The 25,268-nt window shown below is 40.0% G+C and overlaps 3 protein-coding genes across 3 annotated transcripts in view; 2 read left to right on the top strand and 1 right to left on the bottom strand.

Annotated features, from left to right (window-relative positions):
• LOC130872819 (interleukin-18-like) overlaps positions 1–16,991 on the bottom strand; it is a 27,937-nt gene extending 10,946 nt beyond the window's left edge. Inside the window, exons 1-3 of the mRNA XM_057767097.1 lie at positions 16,930–16,991; positions 13,638–13,758; positions 6,058–6,160 (exon numbers count right to left, since the gene is read on the bottom strand). The gene's annotated coding sequence lies outside the window, so the exon portion shown is untranslated. The remainder of the gene's footprint in view (positions 1–6,057; positions 6,161–13,637; positions 13,759–16,929) is intronic.
• Positions 10,553–14,794, top strand: Tex12 (testis expressed 12). The gene is made up of 5 exons (XM_057768365.1): positions 10,553–10,650; positions 12,697–12,775; positions 13,666–13,777; positions 13,870–13,921; positions 14,650–14,794. Exons 1-5 carry the CDS (start codon positions 10,553–10,555, stop codon positions 14,792–14,794), a joined length of 486 nt encoding a protein of 161 aa, XP_057624348.1.
• The window catches only part of Bco2 (beta-carotene oxygenase 2), a 25,661-nt gene continuing 17,224 nt past the window's right edge, over positions 16,832–25,268 (top strand). The window contains exons 1-2 of the mRNA XM_057767094.1: positions 16,832–16,886; positions 21,983–22,183. Coding sequence (XP_057623077.1) covers positions 22,020–22,183 — 164 coding nt within the window. The 5' untranslated portion in view covers positions 16,832–16,886; positions 21,983–22,019. The remainder of the gene's footprint in view (positions 16,887–21,982; positions 22,184–25,268) is intronic.

Here is a 25,268-nt window from a genome sequence, read left to right as displayed (position 1 = left end):
AAAAGGAACCTTCTATGTTCCTGGCAGGAATGTAGTTTAGTTTAAGCTCTATGGAAATCACAATGGAGGTCTCTCTCTCTCTCAAAAACAAAAAGTAGAATTTTCATATTATCCTGGTGTATCACTCCTGGGTATATACCCAAATAAATCAAAGCCACACACAGCGGGGATACCTGCATATATAGCTGTGTTACTCATGGCACTGTTCCCAGGGCCAAGTTAAAGAATCAGTTGGTGTCCACCAGCAGATGAATAGATAAAGATGCATATTCACACAATGAAGTATTATTCAGCCATACAGAAGGATGAATTACATTACTTAGTGGAAAATGTTTGGAACCAGGAGTCACCATCTTAAATGAAACAAGCCAGACTCAGAATGACAAGCATACCATATTTTCTCTCAGATGCAGAATCTATATTTAAAAACTACAAAAAATAGCAGGGATATGATTGAAGAAGGAAGGGGATCAGAAGAGTAAATGGTGGGTATCTATTTTGATTTGTCATTAGTGAATTAATAGCTTTATGTCATTTTCTCTAATACTATATAATGTACCTTCCTTCCTTCCTTCTTTCCTTCCTTCCTTCCTTCCTTCCTTCCTTCCTTCCTTCCTTCCTTCCTTTCTTTTTTTTGAGACAGGGTTTTTCTATGTAGTCCTGGCTGTATTGGAACTTACTCTGTAGACCAAGCTAGTCTCACACTTACAGAGATCCACCTGCCTCTGCCTCCTGAGTGCTGGGAATAAAGGTATATACCATATCTGCTCTGCCCATATTTTTTAAAAAATAATTTTCCTGGAATACAGCAAACACTATGGTCAAAAATTGGATTTTTAAATTACTATTATTTACTGTAGTGTGTGTTTAAGTATTCATTGAATGAATGACCTTAGAGAAGGACTCAGCTACCCTAAAAATACTACTTCTATTGCTGGAGAGGCAGCTTAGTGGTTAAGAGCACTGACTGCTCTTTAAGAGGACCCAGGTCCATTCTCAGCATCCACATGTTGTCTCACAACCACCTATAACTCTAGTTCCAAGGAATATGATGTCCTCTCCTGGCCCCCACATGCAGTAGTCGTACAAGCATGCAAAACATCCATATACATAAAATAAATCAATAATTTATTGATTTACCACTCCTAAATGGGTCTGGTGGTACATGTCTGTGCTCCCAACATCGAGCCAAATATCATGTATTAGTGAGGGGCCTCCCTGGGCTACATAGTGGGACCCTGTCTCAAAAAAACAGGGATGTGGCTCAGTGTTTGAGAGCTTGGCTGGCATGCACAAGGCTATGCCCTTCAAAAACTACAATAAAAACATCGAAACAAACAAAACACTCTTTCCCATAGTTCCTGAGCTTGTTTACCATTTACTCACTAAGCATCTAGTATGAGTCAACTGCGGGGCTAGAAGCTGAGTGAAACTTATCTCCCATCTTCAGTGACTCAGACACCAGTGGGTGAGGCAAGGTATGGCGGGTGCTGTAGGAGCTGGAGTTGCAAGGACTCATCGTGGCGGTGTTGGAAAAGTTTTCCCAGTGATGTTAGTTCAGTAAGGACAGAGGAGCATCCTTGTCAAGGGCCAGGAAGCAGGGAGGGTAGGGGACCAAGGCTTGCTTGAGATTTCATCATTTTACCAAAGTGTAAATGTAGTCACAGTTTTCAGAAAGAACGTGTTTCTGAAGAGCCCACATCCACGATTATTTTGTCCTTGGTAATAAATGTAACAATGCGGAGGCAGCATTTTTGGCGTGCACGTGCTAACACCTGTCAACGTGGATGCATGCTTCCTTTCCACTCACCTTCTCAGCATTATTAAGAAGGCTTTGTAGGGTGCTTTGTCCTCACACCTTATCATGGTGGTACTTGGGCCACTTAATACTGTATTCTCGCATCTTACTTGTACTTATATACTTAGAGATTGTCCATATCACAAAAAGTAGCAATGCCCCTTCATACCTTGATAACATTGTTATCAGATCTGAACATATTTAAACCTGGGTGTGTTGAAATACACCAGTAATCACATTTGGTAGGTGGAGGTAGAAGGTTCAAGATTATCATCTTCAGCTATACAGTGAAGTGGAGTCTAGCCTGGGTTTTGTGAGACCCTGTCTCAAAAAGGCAAAAAGAAGAGAAAATAATTATGATGAAAAATAGCATTATATGGCTGGTGAAAAGGTTCTGGGCACTTCCCACCCATATCTGGAGACCTGAGTTCTATTTCCAGAACCCACAGAAAGATGGAGAAAAACTGACTCCACAAAAGTTTTCCTCTGACTTCCACACACCTGTCTCATGCACACACTGAAATAAAATAATACTTTAATAATAGCATTATAATCCAGTCTGCTGGCATAGGCCTGTGGCCCCAATTACAATGGTGGTTGAGACAGGAGGCCTTCTTTGGGTAATTCTGAGTGAGTTCAAGGTTATCTTAGGAAACTTAGCTCCTGTCCCCAAATCTGAAAAGGAGAAAAGGAAGGGGGAAGGTTGGAACTATAGCTCAGTGGGAGAGCTTCAGAAATATGGAAGGAACTCACCTGGCGCTTGCTTCCTGAGTGCTGGGATTAAAGGCACGTACCACCACCTTCTAGCTAGATCAAGTATTTAATTTTAAAATATTCATATTATTTTCAATAACTTATAAAGTTACACCATTATTTTCCTATTATATTAGTTCAGTTTTGCCTTGGGTAGGAGAAAGACAGGTTAAAACTGAGTTTTTAGAAAGTTACTTGGTTGTAGGGGAGCCAATACATTCTATTTTGGGGGGGGCAGACCTTGGAACTTTCCTCTAAAACTCAGTGAAAGCAAGAAAACAAGAGAAGGCTGAAACCAGATGAATCCAAATGTAAGACTGTCTCACTCTCCTTTTCTCTAATTTATTTTGTTTTATGTATTTACTCTGAAGTTTTCGTTGCTTTGTTCACACCTCCATTAGCTCTCGGTACATCATGATCTCCTCTTCACAACTTCTCCCCATTTTTTCTCTGATTCTTTCTGACTCATATTTCTTTGCTTTCTCAATTCTAATCTATGAAGTACAGTTCTCAGTGGATAAGAATGCCTTGAACATTTTACCTAATAGTTTATCTAATAGTCTCTTGCATATGTATGTGTGTGTAAATGTTCATGCATGCACATGCATGTGTTTGTGTGTGTGTAGACCAGAGGACAGTGGGTATTATTCCCTAAGTATCATCCATCATTTTAAAAAGTAAAGAAACCATATTTATTTTTGTGTTTGTGTGTCCACATGCCTAAGGTCAGAGGACAACTTGCTGAAGTCATTTCTGGGGCCAGGATTGGTGGCAGGCACCCTTATCCTCTGAGTCAATTTGATGGCTACACCCTCCCCCTTTTTTGAGACAGGACCTCTCAGTCTCTTGGAATTTAGCTACTGGCTGGACTGGATGGTCAGCAAGCTCCATATGGCTGCACCTGCTTCTGCCACCTTAGCACTGGGGCTAGGAGCTCACTGCACCGCTCCAGGTTTTGTTTGTGTTTTAAACTTGCACTCTGGATTATGAACACAGGTCCTGGGATACTTTTCCAACATTGTCATCTCTGAAGCCTGCATCTAATATTCTCATAAAGACCCTCCCAAGAGAATATAGCAAGAACTGGCTCTTCAAAGCAAAAAAAGTTGTATAAACCTTTGAAAACTAGACCATAGAGAGTGAATGGCAGAATATCATGATGAAAATTAAGTCACATGAGTTCCAATTTTGCCTGGGGCAAGTTACTTAATTTTGAGGGGGGGGGTGGATCTCAGTTTCTTCATTTGGAAAACAAGGAAGCTGGAGGTCAAGTTTTAAGGTCTTTTCCAGCCCCAGCATTCTGCAATTCTAGGCTATAGTTAAAGCTGCCACAAAAGAGCCGTATATATAGGGCAAATGTCCTAGTAGCCACTTCCTCCAGTAGTGATTCTCAACCCATGGGTCTCAACCCTTCCACAGGGGTCACTTAAGACTATCAGAAAGCACAGATATTTACATTATGATTCATAACAGTAGAAAATTACAGTTATGAAGTAGCAATGAAAATAATTTTATGGTTAGGAGTTACCACAACATGAGGAACTATAAATATTAAAGGGTCAAAGCATTAGGAAGGTTGAGAACCATTGGAAGGCAATACACAGCTATAGAATATCATTTAGTCAGAAGTTTTAAATTGCTAGGAGTTTAAAAACATAGTATTATATTAAAAGTAAAATGCTTTGAACTTGAAAAGCACTTAAAATCCCATTTGCCCTCTCTGTGGATCTCTAGTTCTGTGAATAGGTGTGGACTGAACAGAGGACCCTGCTACGAGATTAAATCTCTACAATTAGATGGGAAGTTATCTTGGCAGTAGCATGATCAACACTCAACATTTCAATTCTTAAAAAAAAACCCATCTTTATTGTAGCTAAGTGTAGCAGTGCACACCTTTAATCCCAGCACTTGGGAGACAGAGGCAGGTGAATCTTTGTTAGTTTGAGTCTACCCTCGTTTACATAGTGAGTTTAAGGACAGTCAGTGCTACAAGATGAGGCCCTGTCTCAAAACAAAACAAAACAAAACAAAACAAACAAAACCCAAACCAAAACACCTGTATTTAGTTTGTGTGTATGAGTGTATGATGGTATATGCGTGAAGGTCAGGGGCAACTGTGTGGAGTTGATTCTCTCCTTCCATCTTTATATGGATTCCATGAATCAATCTCAGGTCAGCAGGCTTTGAGGCAGCTCTTTTACTTGTTGAGTCACCTCACTGGCCAGGTGACATTTCAGTTCAATAAGTCAGTTAGCCCTTGACAATTGTGCCATCTTACAAATGTGCTTATGTGGGATGTGGAAGCAATAGGAGCAGAACACAACAGGAAATTAGATCATTAATGACAGGTATATTTAATCAACTGTTAAATGCTGACTTGACAAGAAAGGTCAGATGAAACCGACATACTTGGAATGAGTGTGTGTGAAAGGAGAGTCAGTGTTAAATTTGAAGAATGCTCCATATTTGAACACAGAGAGAAGGGCATTGGGGAAGAGTAGTTGTGTCGGCGAACAATGGTGAGGTGGGGATGGGGTGGCTGGTGGAACAGTTCTCTTCTGCAGCAAACAGAAGAATATGAAGGGTTTTGAGAGTCCTATGGAAGAGTCACACCCTGGTTAACAGCCTCTCTCTCTGTTCCGAGGCTCTTGTCACACTGCAGGTAAGAGGTAAGGTACTCTGCAGGAGCATGTCATAAAATTATTTGGTCAGCTGGAAATAGGCAAAAAGTAAAGAGATTAAAGACATTCTTGATTGGTTTTGTTATATGACCTCAAAATAGAGATAATTTTATTCAGCCCTTCCCTTGTGGAATAATGTCTACCCGGAGAATGCTATGTTATCCAAGTACAGACCTGCCCAAGCCTTCTGCTGCAGATCTTATCGATTATCAGCCTTGCATGAGGTCTCTTTTGCTTTCATAGGGTAGCCGAAACTGTTTCTAGTCATCCTGTGATGCCACTGCCTTTTAGATCTCACACTCTCACAAGTGGATGAGAGAGTACCAGAGGTGAAGTCTGTGAACCTTACCATCGCAACAGTCTAAAAACAAAGCAAGAAGAATCTTACTTTTGTCCATTCAGTCAAACCGTAAAGAAATTTGTAAATATACAGAAAGCCGTAGAGTGTTCGGATATTCTCGAAGAATATTATTTAAGAAAACACGTGGTGTACTTTACAATAAACCACTAGGTGACTACTTTAAAATTTTTTCAGCTTTAAATATTTTTCTAGCGCAGTACTTTACAGTAATATGAAAAATAGTCAAGAGAAAGAAAAGCTCTCCAGGGTCCCTAATAATTTTCAAAAGATGAAACAGAATCTGTGCCCTGAAGTGACACTCTCTCACATCTAGCAGAGAACAACGTGTTCTCTGCTTCTGTTCCTTGTATGGCTCCTGACTTCCCGTCTTGGTGATAGAGGAGACACATTCCTCTAGAGCATTTTAGCTTATTTGCCTCTAATCCTCATGCCACTGTTTCCAAATAAAGAGAGACTTGTCTTACCTCGGCCAAATAGTTCCCTCTGAGAGGAGGTGACTCGGAAGCTTTGCAGCCTCTTTCTTCTTCCTAACACTGGAGCTGTGGAAGGCGGCAGCCCTGTCAGCAGCTGGAATACAGAGGACATGGAGGTACAGAGAGCTTTCAGTCTGGGTGAGGACCGAGGCATGAGGAAGGAGGAAGGAGGCAGCAAAGGGAGGAGACTGCTCCTGGCACGCCTCAGCCTCACACCACACACTCTCTCCAAGGCATGAGAAAACTCACAACAAAATCTTAGAAAACACAGGCATTTCCTTTAATGTAAATGTCAGTATTTGGTGAATCATCTCTTCTGTGAAACCTGGGGTTTGGCCCTTCCCAGGCCCATGCCTCTTTCAGGTTAGGAAAGCAACGTAAGGAAACGAACCTGCTTTGTTAGTTAGAGCATCCTTTCTCACATTGGTCCTTCTGTTCTGAGCTTGTTGCATTTCAGCATGAAATGCTTTTGTCTAACACACTGGAGTCATTTCTATAATATAGTCATTACACCTAACATACATTTAAAATATATTTTTTGGGGAAAATATTTTGTATAGTATTTTTAAAAAATATTTATTTATTTATTTGTTATGTATACAATATTCTGTCTGTGTGTATGTCTGCAGGCCAGAAGAGGGCACCAAACCTCATTACAGATGGTTGTGAGCCACCATGTGGTTGCCGGGAATTGAACTCAGGACCTTTGGAAGAGCAGGCAATGCTCTTAACCACTGAGCATCTCCAGCCCCCTTGTATAGTATTTTCTTTCTTCCCTCTTTTAAGACCATATTCAGGATTTTTCCTTCCAAGGTCAATCTGGTGTCACATGACACTTGTTGGGGCTGTTCAGATTTACTTCGCAATGGCCTGGAAACAAAGCCTTTCCACTATCACATCAAATACCAAGCCAAATCTACATAATTAGAATCTTTTCTGTGTATGCACGCGTGTGTGGGTGTGTGGGAGTTGTACATTCATGTAGAGGCAGAAGCCAACCTCCAGTGTTGTTCCTTAGAACTGTCTTATAATGGTTTTTGAGACAGGGTCTCTCACTAGGACCTGGGGTTCACATGATTTGGCTAGTTAAGTTGATGTGCTAGTGAGACCCAGGGACCTGACTGTCTCCACCGCCCCAGTGCTAGGGTTACAACTGTATGCATCATGCTAATAGGCTTTTTCTTCTTCTCTTTTTAAAAAATATTTATTTATTATGTATACAATATTTTGTCTGCGTGTATGCCTGAAGGCCAGAAGAGGGCACCAGACCTCATTATAGATGGTTGTGAGCCACCATGTGGTTGCTGGGAATTGAACTCAGGACCTTTGGAAGAGCAGGCAATGCTCTTAACCACTGAGCCCCGCTAATAGGCTTTTTAAAAAGCTTCCCCCTCCCCCTCTGTGTGTGTGTGTGTGTTCGTGTGCCATGATACATATGTGGAGGTCAGAGGATAACTTGCAGGAGTGAGTTCTCTCTTTCCAGCATGTAGGCCCCAGGGATTGAACTTGGGCCTTTAGGCAGTAAGTGCTTTTCCTTGCTGAGCCATTTCACCGGCTCTATGTCAGGCATTATCTTTTTAAATGTGAGTTAGTTGGGAATTGACCACAGGTCCTCATGCTTGTGTGACTAGAACTTTAATGGTTGAGTTGTCTCCTCCCTCCCATTTGAATTTTTTTTAATAAAAAACTTGAGTAAAAATAGACTAAAAGCTGGACCCTGTAGCACTGGAAATGAGAAATGAAGACAGGAGAATCCCCAGAGGCTCCAGGGCTAGCTAGACACCCCAGGACTGACATCAGAAGCTTGTCCTCTGATTGTCACATAAATCCTGTGGCATGTTGTTACCTGCTCTCTTCCCCCAACACAAACACAAACCCAAACCATCTATTCTGAGAATGGTGGCAAATTTCTGACTCAAAATATTTGAAATATGACTTAGGGAAGATTATTTTTTTAAGATTTATCTTTAACTCATCGACACAGCTTTCTAACTAACTCAATAACATAGTTTTCTAAAACGTTACTTCTAAAGAAAAGAGTGTGAATATAGCCTTGAAATAACAGCAGTATCTCTTAGGGACTTTTTACTTGGCCACAGGCTAAACTGTTGCTTTGTTAGCGATGGAATGAGAAAGTGACTTTTTTTTTTTCCAGTACAGAAACGGTAAGAGGGCTTCTAAAGTTAGGAAACAAAATGCTGTGTAAGCAGGTAGTTTTTAATTTCTTAAAAAAAGAAAACAAACAGGGTAGAGTTTTGATTTCCTAAAGTCATGCAAACATCATGCCCATAGCCACGATTACAGAGGAAGTTTGTGGTGAAGTGTTTGGAGGGACTCGGGGTGATGCGTTACCAGAAGAAAAACTAACATTTTAAAAAAGAATGTGGTAAGAATACAAGTACAAATGTGACTGACTTTAAAAAGGCAAGTTTTCATCCTCCAAGTGACACAAAAGACTGCATGAAGTAGGGTCACAGTGGCTAGTGGGGTTAGCTCAACCGTAGAGGATTCGGCTAGCAAGAACATGGTCCTGGGTTCAATCTCCACACATACACACAACGTGACCAGAAGCAGAGTGAGTGCCAGTGGGCTCCCTCCTGCTCTAAAGATGTAGAAAAAATGGTTTGTACATTTCCAAGTTTTGGGGCTTGGATACAAGGTTCCATTTCCTATGGTATAGAGTAAGCTATATGTTTCTGTGTCCTGTGTATTTTATAGACTTGTCAGCAATCTTTGGAAGAGTCTAAGGCACTGGCTAACCAGAACCCTCCACATCTTCTCATTACCCACATACAATGAGGGTAACATTAAAACAAGAAAATAGTATAGTATGGTTTTCTTTTAATCCTATGAAAACATTTATGCATTAGGATAGAATCTTTTTTCCTTTGAAATATATTTTAAGAACCAAATGGATAATTATTTGTTTAGATATAATACAGGGTGAAGTTGGAAGAGGAATTAGACCAATATCAGCCAGACTTTATGTTTTAATGGACCTTTAAAAATAACAGTACTAATGCTAATAAGATAGACTAGTTAAGACTGAAGCAGGAAGATTATAAATTCCAGTCTAGCCTGGACTAGAAAGCATAACTGTCTCAAAAACAAACAAATAAACAAAACCAAATAAATACTGAGTGGAGAATATTATATTTGCTGGGAATGCTTAAAAAATTAAATCCTCACATTTTTTATTTCATGTTTATAAAAAAAACTTTAGAAAGGCCAGAGTCTGTTTTTTGTTTAGTTTTGTTTTTTGAGACAGGGTTGCACTGTGTAGACCCAGCTGTTCTGGAACTCACTCTGTAGATCAGGCTGGCAGATTCCCCTAGTCTCATTTATCCCAGGCTAGCCTCAAAAGTAGCCTAGGATGACCTTAAATTTCAGACCCTCTAGCTTCTACCTTCCCAGGTCTGGAAGCACTGATTTTATGAGTGCTGGAGAATGAACCCAAGGACAGGAAAGCATTGTAAAATGAACATATTCAACTATATAAAAAGTGTATTACATACTACAGATAGTAAAAATTTCAACACATATAACACACTTTCAAGCCCTTCCTCTCACATCAGGGCAGTAGCACTCTAGTTAGGCAAATGCTCTTTATCGCTAGCCACTTCCCAGCCTTGATGCTAACTTTTAAATTAACAAAAGGAAAAAAACAAAACAAGACAAAAGACTACTTGTTAATAATATTCTTCTAAAATGTAAAATTATGTGCTCAGGGTTCATGGAGGCATGTCATTGACCTTTGTTTTATGAGGCAATATACTGTTTCTGCCCCAGGTTAACTAACCGGAAAACATTTAGGAAGTCTGTCTGTGAAACTGCAGGTCAAAGTTGGTATCTAGAAGACCCCAAGAAAAAAATAGCCACGAGTGTGTGAACCATGCGAATTACTGAGTTATTTTTGAATGCTACATAGGTCAGCTACACTTACTGACATTGTCCATAAAGGTGTTTTCTTTACGGGTGTGATCTGGAGAGTTTGGTGCCGAAGGCAGAGGGACACTGATGGAGACCGTGGGCTAGAGGAACCGGTTGGGTCTCCTCCTGCCAGCACACCCTATGCCGAGCGAACATGCCCTCTCCTGAGAGGAGCAGGTGGGAAAGTTAATGCTCATCCGCAGAGATTCCTGGCTCTGGCACAAGCCCGGCTGCCCCTGGCAATGCCTCTCTTCTTCCTGGAGACCAGTTTCGAAGTTTACTTTTCCCTCTCCACAGTGTGGGAAGCGAGCTTTCTGTTTCTCGAAGGTTCCAAGTCTAGAGAAAAAAGGCGGGAAATAAACAGAAGCGAGGCCTCCAAGCTGACCGCGCCAGCGAGGCAGTCACGTGACTCGTCGCGCTGCCTGCCGGGAGCTGTGCACTGGGACGCCTGCGCAGAGGAACACGAAGCCTTCGCTGTTGCGCTGTTCTGAGGCGGAAGGTTGTGGCCGAATCTCCAATCGCGAGTGGGACAAGAGGGTGAGCACGTGCGCCGGTGATGGGGGGAAATGGAGTGGAAAGGAAAGCAGTGGGTGGGGATGGGCGCGGCGTCTGTGGGGCCGGGGTCTGGCGTGGGGCCGCAGAGCAAACCGGAAGGTGTGAGGGAGGCGAGGGAAGGAGGCGGGAAATGGCGTGAGGAGACGACAGCGCAGTGAAGAGATCGCAACAGAAGGCTGGGGGAGGGAGGCAGGGGTAGCGCACACCTATAATCCCAGCACTCGGAGCACGGGGGCAGGAGGATTGCTGCGACTTTGAGTCCGTCGGCTACCCAGGGAGTTCTAGGTTAGCTTGGTTTATGTGGTGAGTCTCAGTCCTGGAAAATCTGAAACCAAACCAACCACAGCCTGCAGAAGGAAAACCCAGACAAACAGCAAACAGTCGCACAAGGTGATGCCATAGATGGCACAGCCACAAGTCACTGATTTTTTCTTAGGGTGAGGACCTACCTGGTAACCTAGACTTTGGCTAGTCAGGAGTCTTAAGTTGTGTCAGTAATCACTTTTACAAACACAGAATTACCTAATTATAGAAGTTTTATTGTGTTTTTATTATTTATTTATGTATATGTTCTGTTCGTTTGAGAAAAGAAGAAGCAGAAAAGGGAATCTAAAAGGGGAAGAAGACTTTTTCCTTGTGTGGGCGTCTCTGAGATACTTTCTGGTTCTTTAGAAGCGTCAATCCATCCATGCATCCATTTCTTTTTCTTTTTCTTTCTTTCTTTCTTTTCTTTTCTTTTTTTTTTTTTTTTTTTGGTTTTTCGAGACAGGGTTTCTCTGTAGCTGAGCTCCCAGAGATCCGCCTGCCTCTGCCTCCCGAGTGCTGGGATTAAAGGCGTGCGCCACCACCGCCCGGCCCATGCATGCATTTCTTACATGTTGGGTTGTTAGCGCTTCAGCTTAGTACCCTGAAGGTAATGGTAGGCACTTGCAAGGACTGTGCTGAATTTAGAAATGTCTTTATAATCTGCCTTTTGCTCTGGTTTTCATCATATGTATATTACATATAAACACTCGGATTCTCCGTAGTTAAATAACTCATGATACTTACAAGAAACAGATAGAGCTGGGTGTGTGGCGAAGGCCTTTAATCCCAGTACTCTGATGGCAGAGAGAATTTGAGGCCAGCCTGGTCTATGGAGAGAGTTCCAGACAGTCAGGGCTGCACAGGGAAACCCTATCTCCAAACACCAACAAATAAAAAGAGAAACAAACAGATAATTTGAATGTAAATAGTTCTTCAACCCTAAAATACAGTGGAAACCATCCTTCTAAGTTCCAGTGTCTTTTCAAATTTAAGTCAGAACAGTTCAGATTCTCAGGAAAATGGCTTCAGAATTTATGGGAAAGCAATTTGATGCCGTCTTATGGTAAGGGCAGGGCAATGAAAACAATCTCAGACTAGAAGAATGAAAAGATCTTATTTCTGGGATAGCTCAGTTTTATTTGTTGACATGTGATCAACCATCTCTTTCTGTCCTTCTTTCAAGAAGGAAGAAAGGGGAGCTCTAACATGCTTTTTTTAAAAAAATTATTCTTATCATATATTACATTCCTACCTCAGTTTCCCCTCCCTCTACTCCAAGCCTCTTCTCCCCACCTCCTCTCTTCCCAGATCCACTCCTCCATTTCCCTTCAGAAAAGAGCAGGCCTCTCAGGGATCACAACCGAACATGGTATAACAAGCTACAATAAGAGTATACACAAACCCTCAATATCAAGGCTGCATGAGGCAACTCAGTAGGAGGAAAAGGGTCCCAAGAGCATCTAACCTCTAATTTTAACATTAACATTTTATAGAGACAGAAGAATCATAAATTTTCTGGTGCTAAAACAAGAGAGAATTGCCAGTGAGGTTAGTTGAGCTCCTTTACAGACGAGTAGTTGAAAATGGTGTGGATAATAAATTGGTCTCAGATGATGGAGGCCATTGGATACTGTGATAAAACTTGAGTTTACTGACCCAGAAGGTTGTTGAGTGGAAAAGTTTTGAGAGACAGGGTGAAATAGAGAGGGGAGAAATTAAATTTAAGTGGCAGATCAGGAGAGTAGAAATAATGATGGTAGAGGTGGGAAAAGGACCCAGGTGAAGAGAACTGTAGTGTGGACTTTGTGCCTAAATTTGACAAATCTCTAAACTTTATAGTTTGTGCCTCCAGAGTATAATGGCAAACCACCTCGTAAAACCTGATTCTAGAAACTGCAAGAGGTCGAGAGAATTGGAGGTAAGTTTTATGCTCCTGGAATCTTTTAATGTATTTACCTATTTCTGGTTTCATCTTCTTCAAGAAAGTGCTATTGGTAAGTAGAATTTAATGTTCTCGTAGTCTCAGAGGTAGGATTGTCCTAGCAGGAGCTATGTTGATTCTACCTAGTTTTTCCACTAAGAACAGATCTATAAAAATCTACTTGGTAACCAGAAGTAAACAAGGTGAGTCCATGTCTTTTGGTACATGGGGTTTTACATGAAAAATTATTTGCTAAGATGAGTAAAATTCTTACATGCCATAGGCCCATCTAGTGATTGTACTTAGACCATCAGATTTCAGTGGTTAGTGCTTTCTTTCACTGCTGAACCATCTCACCAGTCTCTATATTACAAAATTTTGCAACCATTTATCTGTTGTCTAAATTACAGTTATCTTGTTATTATAAAAATATCCACTGGTGCAAGATACAGGACTGTTTTTCATTAAGAGTTAAAAGCTATTTTCAAAATCTCCAAACTTAGCAAAATTTAGTATTTTAAGCAAGGTGTTTCTTGTGTCTAAAGGTTTCCTTGATGATAAAAATTTAAATAATCGGTATGGAATCTCTAGCATGTCTGCTTTTTATTTTATTTTTATTTATTTATTTATTTATTTTTTTACTTTTCAGTGCTTTCCTAGTCCAATGCTTTCCCACTGAACTAATCCCCAGCTCCAAGCATGGAGTTTCATTTCTAGTTCTGAAATACTGGGGACTGAACCTACAGCCTTAAGGATGCTAGGCAAACAACTAGCACAGAAAGAGCTGTGTCCCCAACCCCTCTGGAAAAGTTTGCTTTGCTTTTTTAATAAACAGAATATATATGTCTAAAGATCTTACCATTGATCTGTTTTTTGTCTTTTCTTAGCCTCAGGTGTCAGATAGTCCACAGGTACCCTCACTTGGAAAATTGGATTCTTCTTTCTCTGAAAGTTCTGGACTCCTTTATAAAGAGGAAGCCCTGGAGAAAGATTTGAGTGGTGATGTATTAATAATGCTTATATTTATGTGTATTGGCTGGATCATGCATAAACTTTATTAGATTTTACAACCTACCCAATTTTTTGAACAGATATGAGCAAGGAAATTAATCTGATGTTGTCTACATATGCAAAGATTTTAAGGCAAGTAATTATGGCATTTTTTTGAGTATTTTTGTTAGAAATCCTTTTCTCTTGAAAAATCAGTAATGAAAAATTTAATTCCATGACTTAAAAATCTATCTGGTAACTAGAAATTTGAAGTTTCACTTTTGTCTTGATTCCTTATAATAGATGAGTTGAATATTTTAAGGGAATAATCTCCAATTTGTCCAAACATCGTTTGTCATATTTTTAGTGCTAATACCACTATGGATGTATTTTGTTCTCTAGATGATCGTATCTTTAAAATTTTATTCAAGTACCTCTTTGAGAGTAGGTTTTTTTGGTTGAAATTAATGTTAAGGGGGTTTTATTAAAGATGAATATTTCACATATTTATATCCTATTAGTATACATTTCTAGACTGACTTTAAATGTTGATTTGTGAATTTGAAGTGTTACAAGCTGCTTTATAAGCTACTGGAAAGTCACTATACCTAAGTGATAGTTTAATTTTAATAATTTATATAATTTATAACTAAAGTATATAAGATGCACTTTCTGTGTGTCAGGGGACTTTTTAAGTAGTCAAAATATTTGCAGGACTGATTTAACGTTTTCTTGGAGAATATTAGTAAATTAATTAAGTTCTATGAACTTAATTGAAGCATGAAAATGAAATAGCTAACAGATAAAGAATAAAGGACATGACATGATAGCATGTCTAGACTTTATAACTCATTTTAACATCAAGCCGTTCTTCCTATTAGTGAGAGAGCAGCCGTAGATGCGTCTTACATTGATGAACTAGAGAGACTCTTCAGAGAAGCCAATATTATTGAAAATTTTCTGATCCAAAAAAGAGAGTTCCTGAAGCAGAGGTTTGCAATGATTACCAACACGCTGCAAAAGTAAAGTGCTTATACTCACTGAAAGTTGGTCCCTATTATTGCTGTATTCTACTTGTTAAAGAAAATATATGAAGTAAACTGTAACTTTCTAAATTTAAAAGGGGTTTTAATGTGAACAGTAATATAAAGCTTGTAATCTTTCTTTTGAGGGTTGAATATTTGGCACATTATATAAAAATGTAAATTAAAAATTGTGTGTTATTTTTTTCTCCTTTACTCCTAAATTGCTTAACTCTTCTTTTTTTTTTTTGGTTTTTCGAGACAGGGTTTCTCTGTAGCTACAGAGCCTGTCCTGGAACTAGCTCTTGTAGACCAGGCTGGCCTCGAACTCACAAAGATCCGCCTGTCTCTGCCTCCCGAGTGCTGGGATTAAAGGCGTGCGCCACCACCGCCCGGCTGCTTAACTCTTCTTACATTGTAAAAGAGGACTCTCTTAATTTGATTATGCCTAACAATATTTGTTTAACTAGCAGCTAATTTTGGAGATAGTTTTCTTGGTTAGTATTATAAAAGAACTTAAACATTAAAGGTCCTTTGTCCAGTTTTTCAACATATAATAAAATATAACTATGTGCTGCTGCTGTTTAATATTACCATTTAATTAATTTTACTTTTAACCATTATATTTGACTAATAAAAATTTGACTTAAAACATTTTCATTTGATAAAAGTAGTGAAATAAAAATTCAAAGTTGCTGTAACCTGACTATTTCTTTATTTTTTAAGCATCATGCTGTATGGAACCCAGGTGAATTCATGGTACATCTGTCTTAACCTCTAAAGTATCAGCACTATGGTTATGTACCACCAAGTCTGTGACTTTTTACCTAATAACCTGTGAAGCTGATGAATTATATTTAAAAGCCTTAGCTGTAGGGTGGATGAGATGAAGATTAGTAATATGGAACTCAGGAGGTCAGCTTAACCATGTCTTTGGCAAGGCCACTTCAATCCTAAGATAATGTAAAGTTGAATTTGGTCTAAAGGATCTCTTGTCAAATAATTCCTCTCTTGATACAAATAAAATACAACTATGATTTTATTCAAAATGGCCTATATAATATATAACTACATTATTTGGGTTAAAAAAGAAATCTCCATTTTCAGTCATATACATAATTTGGTCTTCTGTATATGTATTTTCCAATATAAGCAATTATAACTTGGGTTCATTTGCATCTGGCACAATAAGGAATTTATATTCTTAAATTAGGCAGAATCTTACCTTGCTGCCTATAAACTTTAAAATAAATTTTTATTTTAACAAGTTTCTTTTTTGTTTGTTTGAGGCAGGATCTATGTAGCCCTGGCTGACCTAGTACTCAGTATGTAGCCCAATCTGACCTTGAACCCTCAGAGATCTAGCTGCCTCTGCCTCCAGAGTGATGGAATTATAAGAGATAAGAAAGGGAAGGAATGGGGTGCTGAATCCTGTATCTTGGTATTTTTGCTTCCTGGCAGTGTTTGCTACTTAGATTCTCAAAGATTCTTGTTAAAGTAACAAATTCATGTGTGGTTCTATATATTCATGGTGTCCTGACTGTGCTTTATTGTGAGAGAATGCTTTTCATAAGATTAATGAATGTAGAAGGAAAGGGACGAAAGGGAGACGGGTGAGCTGTCTGCTGGTCTAAATTTGGACTTTATTCTGTGTCTGAATCATTCAGGAGAGAAATTGTGTAATGAACACCTAAATCCGGTTCCATGGACTTAACTACAGGTGGGGGCAGATTCCAGAAAGGGATGGCCAAGGAGGGAGATTATAATTGGTCTGATTTTGATGTTGAAACAAAGATTATTTATAGTTGGTTAGGATACCTGCCATGGAACTAAGTTCACTAGTGTTTTGAGGCCCCACCCCTTGCCTTCCCTCCCCCCAGTCCCATTTTGTCACAGGGGCAGAGGCTCATTGCCCAGGCTCACTGCCCAGGCTCATTTTTACTTAATAAGGCCAGTGTCTTCGGATTTGGAAATCTTAAGACCTGCCTGCTGCCCCTGAACTGAGTAAAAGTTTTCTCAAATCTTTCTCCGTTTCCTCAGCAGCCTTCCTGCCACTGCAGTGGGCGTTCTTTCTGTGGCAGTGCACCAGCTCCCAGGTAGGGACTCCCCCAAACCCTTCCTTCCTGGTCCCCTTCTTACCAGTTTTCAGGTGGACTGCTGGGACTCCGTCCTGAAGATTATGGCAGCCTTCTAAAGTTTTTCCCTCTGTGTGATGCAAGCAGCAACTCCGCAGAGGGAGAAGTGAAAGAAGGCTGACAGGATTGGTTTACTCATTGTGAAGGAAACAGTCATTGTGTTTACTCAGTTAATGCAACACACTAGGGCAGAATTAGGTCTAGAGACTTTTCTTGGATGCCTCATCAGAAGGGGTTTTCTCTATTCTGCCTTTTCCAAACCGAAAACCACTGCTTTATATTCTGATGTAAATGCTTGGTTTTCGTATTTGCATTTTCCAAACTGGTTTCAAACCCTGTGGATTTTTCTTTTGTAACTTTCTTTGTAACTGGTATTTCAAGAATTTATTTTCAGTAATTGGTTGATATAGAACTGCCAGAAGTTGCACCGATATACACGGTAAATTATAAAGTTACCTAATCACTTAGTGCTTGCAGTGTGTGTAAGGCAGTGTGTTAGGTGTTAGGGCGAGGAGAGGTAAGCTAGACTTTGTATTCTAGGAGTACTTCTTGGAGAGGCTGTAAAGTATACTTATCTTTATCACACAAGACAGCCAGATAAGGAGCACAGGGACACTACCAACAGCTGCTGTGAGGAAATGGGGATGTGGTGCTTAGGAAGCAGGTGACCGAGAAACTAGAACTTGAAAGTTAAATTGCACACAACAATTTCATATAAAGGAGATGGGAATATCCTGGGTGTAGAGAGTAGATTATTCACGAGAAGAGATTAGGGTATAGTTCATTTAGGTGGAGTGAACAGCTAGGTTGGGGTGAGATTCAAATGCCTGGTCAGGTGAGTTAGTGAGGGATAAATGATACAGCCAGATTTGTATGTAGGAAACTTGATTTAGTAGTAGTGCATCTCTGCATTTTTCAGATCATTACACTGGTGTAAAACCATCTTCCTGGCTCACCTAATTTATCCTACAGATAAATTAGAATCTGGAGTCCTGAGGAGCTATTTAGAGCTGGAGGCAATTGGCCTGAGGTCTCCAACTCTTAAGATTGCCCAGGAGCTCAAGTAGCTCATGAAGTAGGAAGCTCTGGTGTGTGGAAGCAGCTTCATTCCTCACCAAGTTTCTCTTTCCAGCTTCTCCTCCAGCTGGGAGGTTGAGGAAGTGACTCAGAGGAAAGAGAAGTTGAGGCACAGAGCCAGGGAAGAAGCACTTAGGTTAGGAAAAAATGTGTAGTCTCAGGGAGGAGAGACTGGTGAGAATAAAGTTACCCATGCAGAATTTTGAGTCTGGGAAATTTATACTTAAGCCATGGAAGTCTTTTTTAAATTTCCCCTTCTGGTCCTGTGCTGCTGTGGTCAGAAGAACTGTGTTGTAAGGACAGAGAACAAGATGAGTTCAATGCCCACAGAGAGACTAAAGTGAGGTGTTTTAGCTGGTGAAAGAACTGCTTCAGAAGAGAAGGTCAAGTGTTGAGAGTCATGTCTAAGACATAACTGGAGTATTTAAGAGCCAAGATGAGATTCCTAAGGAGGAATGCCGAGATTAAAGAGTAAAGGTCCAAGGTTATACCTGGACATTTATGTGGTGGAGGGAAAGGAGATTAACATTTGTAAAGTATTATACTTAATTATGATGATAGATAGAGGCAGGAATCATTAACCTCTCTTAATCCTTATTTTATCATGGAAAAACTTGAGGTTCGATGGGGTTAAGATGTTTGCCTGAGGTTGTCAACTAAAGAATAAGGAAGCTGACAAAAAGCAGCATAGTTAGAGGACAGCAAAATTAAAACAATAATTAAATGTCAGAATAGCTTGTCTCCCAAGCCAAGAACAGAAGCAGGTATATGGAGATGGTAACATATCAAATATCTACCATATCAAATATTACAAGAAGCTTGAAGAGGACAAGATTGCCAATAACATAGAGTCCAGAGCATACAGATATCTAAATATAATCTAAAATGAAGGGGCAAGAGAGATGACTTAGTGGTTCAGAACACTGGTTACCGTTCAAGATGATCTGGGTTTGATTCGCAACATATACATGGCGGTACAAACTATCCTTCACTCCAGATTTGGAGAATCCAATACCTACTTCTGACCTCTGAGAGCACCAGGCATACACATAAAATGTGAAATACTTAGAATTCATGTGTACCTAATTGGGCTGTTCAGTTTAACTCTATGCGAAATAGTTAATCTGCTTTTTATCAGGAAATTTTAATCTAAGAGGAGAATAAAATAGATTCACCACTGTTTACAAAAGTAAAGTAAGAAAAACAAGATTTTTTTCCCCAAAAGCTTTTTTTGTTTTGTTTTGTTTTTTCAAGACAGGGTTTCTCTGTGGCTTTGGGGCCTGTCCTGGAACTAGCTCTTGTAGACCGGCTGGCCTTGAACTCACAGTCTGTCTCTGCCTCCCTAGTGCTGGGATTAAAAGTGTGTACCACCACTGCCTGGCCCAAAGCATTTTCTTAATATCTCTACACACTATTGTTCCCATGTTTTCATATAGCTACTTGCTTTACAACAGATACTATGTATTATTATGTATAGAGTAGAGTGGAGTTCAGGAATTTGGATTTGGGCTCTTGTACCAGAGAGTAACAGGGAGGCGTGATACCAGAGAGACTCATGTGACCCCTTGGATAACGAGTTCCTCCTGTTGGGGTTGGAGGCTTTTCAGTCTTTCTGCAATGTCTAGCTCTTTGTAGAAAAACTAACATGTTTCAAAGAAAGAAAATCCATAGTGCATCTTATTGTATTGATCATTAGACATTAAATAAATAATACCAAGCATTTTGGGGCTATGTATATATTCTAAAGTTTCCAGTAAACTTGCATGATCACTTAGTATGTAAGGCATGATAAGAATTTTTATTTCTCTATCTTAGAAGAAAAAGCACAGGGAGGTTTAAAAACTTACTTTGGAAGTGACATAAGAGTTGAACCTAGACACTCTAGACTACTTACGCTCTTTAAAGGAAGTAACATTTAAGTTAGACCTTGAACAACAGGTGTAATTCCTGCATCACTCTAGGTACGGTTCACAGTTTGCAAGCTGGGCAAAGGCTTGGAGATTAAAACAACACACACTCTAGACCTGGGTCATTCAAGAGGAGATAAGCCAAGTGCCATTTATTCAAGTTTAGGAAAAAACCTTATATACCTAGCTATTGCACAATGGAAGTCCCCCCAGGCAGGTGGGAAATTACCACGCCCAAGGTGGAGTAAACAATTGCCCTATAGCTAACTGATGTAGGAGGTTCTTCTGCCTATGTGTTGCTTTCATTGGTTGAATAAAGAAACTGCCTTGGCCTTTTGATAGGACAGAACTTAGATAGGCGGAGTAGACAGAACAGAATGCTGGGAAGAAGGGCAGAGTGGCAGATGCCATGAATCTCCTGCCTGAGACGGACATAGGTTAGAATCTTGCTGGTAAGTCATAGTCACGTGGTGTTACACAGATTGGTAGAAATGGGTTAGATCAGGATGTGAGAGTTGGCCAAGAAGAGGCTAGATATAATGGGCCAGGCAGTAATTTAATTAATACAATTTCTGTGTGGTTATTTTGGGGGTTAAGCTAGCTGGGCGGTGGGTCGCGGCCTGCTCCTACAACAGCTAACCACCAGGGGGGCAGAGGGAGCACAGGAACAAACAGGTTGCTTAGCTGGAAACTGCAACAAGATGTCTGGCCAGAAACTGTCCTCAAGATGAACCCTGGGAGGAGGGGTAGACCCGTGGACCCTACAAACAGGTAGAATTTTCTTTACTTTCTTTGTTATGTGTGTGTTTGCATGTGTGTCTACAGGTAGAGGCTGGAGGTTGATAGCACCTGTCTTCCTCAGTTTCTTTCCACCTTTATTTTATTTATTTTTTTTGAATTTTTTGAGACAGGGTTTCTCCGTAGCTTTTGGTTCCTGTCCTGGAACTAGCTCTTGTAGACCAGGCTGGCCTCGAACTCCCAGAGATCCGCCTGCCTCTGCCTCCAGAGTGCTGGGATTAAAGGCGTGCGCCACCACTGCCCGGCTCCACCTTTATTTTTTGAGATACTATCTCTCTCTGCCCCTGTAGCTGATAACTAACTGGGCTGAACCGGCTGGCCAGCAAACCATAGACTCTTCACTGTACCAGTGCTAGGGTAGCAAAGCTTGCTGCTGCACCCAATGTTATTGTCACTCTTTATCTGAGTGTAGGAACTCAAGTCCCATGATTGCACAGTAAGCAACTTGCTGATTGACCTGCCTTCTGGTCCTCCCACTTCCCCCTGCTCTCCACCCACCCTTCTGAGACAGTATCTTACTTGGTAGTCCAGATGCTCTTCCCTCTTTACTTTTTAAGTGCTGGTATTATAGTAGTGTGCCACCTCAACAGCCAAATATTCTTGTTTTCTTTTCATATATATATATAATTAAAATAGAAGAAATTAAATCCAAATCTTGATAAATACATAGAGATCAAAGTGAAATCTTTGGGATTACATTCTGACTTACCTAAGGTACCATTATCAATATAACTATGGTAATATTGAATGACCACCATTTTCTCTCTAACAATTAAATTGCCATTAGTACATCTGGGGTTAATAACATGGGGAGTTAATCTAGAAAAGGAAAAGAATTGTTCAACTATGAGAAATGAGAATAGTAGTAATTAAGGTATTATGTTAACACTTCATGTTTTGGTTTGACTTTTAAAAAAATTTCTTTTGGGAGACACTGTAGGGGTGAGGGGAGGATATGGGGAGACTGCAAGGAGACTAGAATTAGGGTGTATGATGTGAAATTCCCAAAGATTCAATAAAGAAGATTAAAAAGAAAAAAGGAAAAGGAAAGGCGAGAAGAATTTGGAGAATGGTTTAGGTTCATATTTCCCTCAAGCTCTCATTCCATAGAATTGCCTGGAGGGGTTTTATGTTAGCAGGAAGTCCTGTAACAATGTGTGTGTGTGCTTGTGTCTGTAAGAGAATAAACATGTTAACAAAAGATCCTGTAACAATACGTGTGTGTGCACGTGTGCATGTGTGCACATGTGTGTGCTTTTCACTCCTCTTTCACAGTTTCGAAGAAGCACGTGGGAAATACTCACCAAACACCATGTCGAGACAACAAAAGAGTCTGTTGTGCATTGCTCCACTGCTGAGCACGGTGGAGGAGACACTGGACACCATTTCCGCTCAAGTCCGAGGACACATTCCTGAGTGGCTCAATGGCAGTCTCCTTCGGGTTGGACCTGGGAAGTTCGAGTTTGGAAAGGATAAGTAAGCCTAGATTTTGGAGAACAATGTGGGCTTCATGGTGTAGTTTGGTTCTATGGAACATGAATTCAGCAATTTCTTCTCTGTGGGGATCGCTGCAGTTCTGGTCTTTCACTAGAGATAGGGAAATTGTTGCCTATAAAAAAAAAGTTTGTTTTTTGTTTGCTTGTTTGTTTGTTTTTAAATCATTTTGCTCCCTCATGTGCAGCATGAATTGTGAATTTGAAGTTCACAAGGGAGCAATAAAAGGATCTCTGAGAAACCCCAAGGCCTGAAGGAAGGGCATGGCCTATACCTCCTGCCTCTTTCTCTGCCACCCTGAACTTCCCAGACACAATGGCCTCTTTCAGTTCCACATATTTTTGCTTAATATCTTGGCATTGATGCTCTCTTACATGTCTTCCTTCATCTCTTAGTCCTGATTTTTGTCCTTCTGATGTCAACTCAAATCTCACTTCCTTTAATGCCCCCTGTGACTTCCATTTTAAGAACACCAAGACTGACTGTATTACCAGTTTATACGTAGCACTTTCATAGTGAGTGTCCATTTACTCTATTGGCTTGTTTTTTTTCTGTTGTTTTTGTTTGTTTATTTTTAGGTTTTAGGTTTTTTGTTTTGTTTTGTTTTGAGACAGGGTTTCTCTGTAACCCGTCCTAGAACTCACTCTATAGACCAGGCTGGCCTTGAACTCACAGAGATCCACCTGTCTCTGCCTCCCAAGTGCTGGGATTAAGGACACTTGCCACCACTGCCCAGCTGTTGGTTTGTTTTTAAAAATGGCTTATTTATCATTTATTTTATTTGTATGAGTGTTTTGCCTACTTTGTAAGTATATGTATCATATAAATGCCTGGTGCCTGCAGAGATCAGAAGAGGGTATTAGATCCCCAGAAACTGGAGTTATGGGTGATTGTGAGTCACCTTGTGGGTGCCGGAAATTGAATCCATGTCCTCTGTAAGAGCAACAAGAGCTATTATTAACCACTGAGCCATCTCTCTCACCTTGTTTGTTTTTGTTTGTGTATGTTAGCAGTGTTCCTTGGCTAGGATGTAAGATCCATGAGGGCAGAATGCTTCCTAATTTATCTAAATGTTCCCAATATCTCAAATCTTGCTAGCTAGCACTCAATAGGTAGATACATTGGGTAAAAACCCAATAAGTCTTTAGGATATCATTTCTTTGTGTGTCGGAGGGATATAAAATAATAGGCAGATGTGTCTATGGCTAGGAAGTAATCTGCTTTGTAACATTTTTAAATGTTGAAAATTTTTTGTATGAAAAATTTGAACTACAGCAAAGTTCCTTGGGTGGAGGCAGGGATGAGCATGTATTCCCTGACACATCTTCTTTAACAATTTTATGTTACTCCCTGTCAGCCTTCTCCACTGTTTCCATAGACTTACCTTTTTAAAAATGGCAGTCATCTGGGGACCTGGAGAGATGTCTCAGTGATTTTGAGTTGCATTTGCAGAGGATCTGTGTTTGAGTCCCAGAACCATATGGTAACATACAACCATCTGTAACTTAGTTCCAGGACATCTGAAGCCCTCTTCTGACCTCACTGAGCACCAGGCATGCATGTGGTACACATATATACATGCAAACAAAACACTAATATACATAAAACAAAAAATCAATCAAAAATCAATAAGAAAAGAATTGCAATCACCAGTAGAAATTTCTCTTGTTCTGCTTTTTAAAAAATTTATGCTATCATACCAGCAAGTTAGCCCAGTGAGTAAAGGTATTTGCTAACAAGCATGATGTGTCAAGGCCAGCCCACACGTCAAAGGAGAGAGCCAGCTTCAGCAAGTTGTCTTTTGACCTCCACACACATTCTCTGGCATATGTATTTATTTATAGACATACATACACACTTAAAAATTCACACTATAATGGCTTTATGTTGTTATAAAGTAGAGATGATCATTATCTTTAGTGACTTGATATTTCAGAGCTTATTACCTTTTAAAAATTGAGCAATAGATATGTAAAACATAAGCTTACTATCTTAACTACTTACAAAGGTGCAGTTCAATAGCACTGAGTTCGTTCATCCTGTCGTGCCACTATCATTACATCCATCCACAGAACTCATTTTAGTTTACAGAAATGAGTGTTCTACCAAAGAATTTCTTCCTTTCTTTCCTTGCTCTGCCAGCTACCACTCTGCTTTTCTGTCAGTTACACCAGAGCATGTGCCTGGCTGTCACAGTCCATCATTCTTCTCCATCTGTTTTTGAAAAGAGGCCAAGCACCAAGAGAATGAGACATTCCCAGGATAATTTCAGGATATATATTTCATACTTGCAGGCATTATAATTTGCTGAGCTTTGTAGTCAGTGGATAGTATGCATGAAATGCAGTAGAGTGCCCCACCCCACTGCACAAGAGGCCTTCAGGGAGGTACTTTAGAGGTCAGATTGCTGGTGGGTGGAGAGGAGGATGGAGGCTGAGGTAGAGATTGAAAGTGGAGAAAAATCAAAGTACACAAAGCAATAAATAACAGAGTGTAAAGGAAGTGGGAAAGCACAAATAGACATGAATGAGAGAGAACAAAGAAGTAACCATTCAAACAGAAAAAAAAAAAAAACTCCTAAGAGATTTTGTGGGTCTCAGTGCAAATGCATTTGAAAATCTTGAATAATTTTCTAGGAAATATGAATTACTAGAATGGATAGAAATAGAAATTTTAAGCAGATTGACTTTTAGGCAGCTAAATATACTTATAAAATACATTTTCTTTCTTTCTTTTTGTTTTTAAAAGGCACAAGGGTCCAGGTGGTGGTGGTTCACGCCCAGCACTCAGGAGGCAGAGGCAGGTGGATCTCTGCTAGTTCAAGGCCAGCCTGGTCTACAAGAGCTAGTTCCAGGATGCTCCAAAACTACAGAGAAACCCTGTCTCAAAAAACTACACACACACACACACACACACACACACACACACACACACATTTAGTAATTTGACATTAATAAATTATTTATTAACAGAACCTAACATCACATTACAAATAAAATCACAAAGACCAGGTGTAATGAAGTCTAAGAAAGCAAGGTTGGCTCATCAATAGGAAATTTACCCAAGA

This window comes from Chionomys nivalis, chromosome 4 (genome assembly GCF_950005125.1).
Source record: "Chionomys nivalis chromosome 4, mChiNiv1.1, whole genome shotgun sequence".
Classification (NCBI taxonomy): Eukaryota; Metazoa; Chordata; class Mammalia; order Rodentia; family Cricetidae; genus Chionomys; species Chionomys nivalis.
This window is presented reverse-complemented; position numbering and strand designations above follow the sequence as displayed.

Excerpts from the sequence above, each read along its gene's own strand:
- Tex12 (XM_057768365.1), top strand. The coding sequence starts at position 10,553 with ATGGGGGGAAATGGAGTGGAAAGGAAAGCAGTGGGTGGGGATGGGCGC. Across the intron at positions 10,651-12,696 it reads GCCGCAGAGCAAACCGGAAG|TTTGTGCCTCCAGAGTATAA; the intron begins GTGTGAGGGAGG and ends TAAACTTTATAG. Across the intron at positions 13,778-13,869 it reads CCTGGAGAAAGATTTGAGTG|ATATGAGCAAGGAAATTAAT; the intron begins GTGATGTATTAA and ends TTTTTTGAACAG.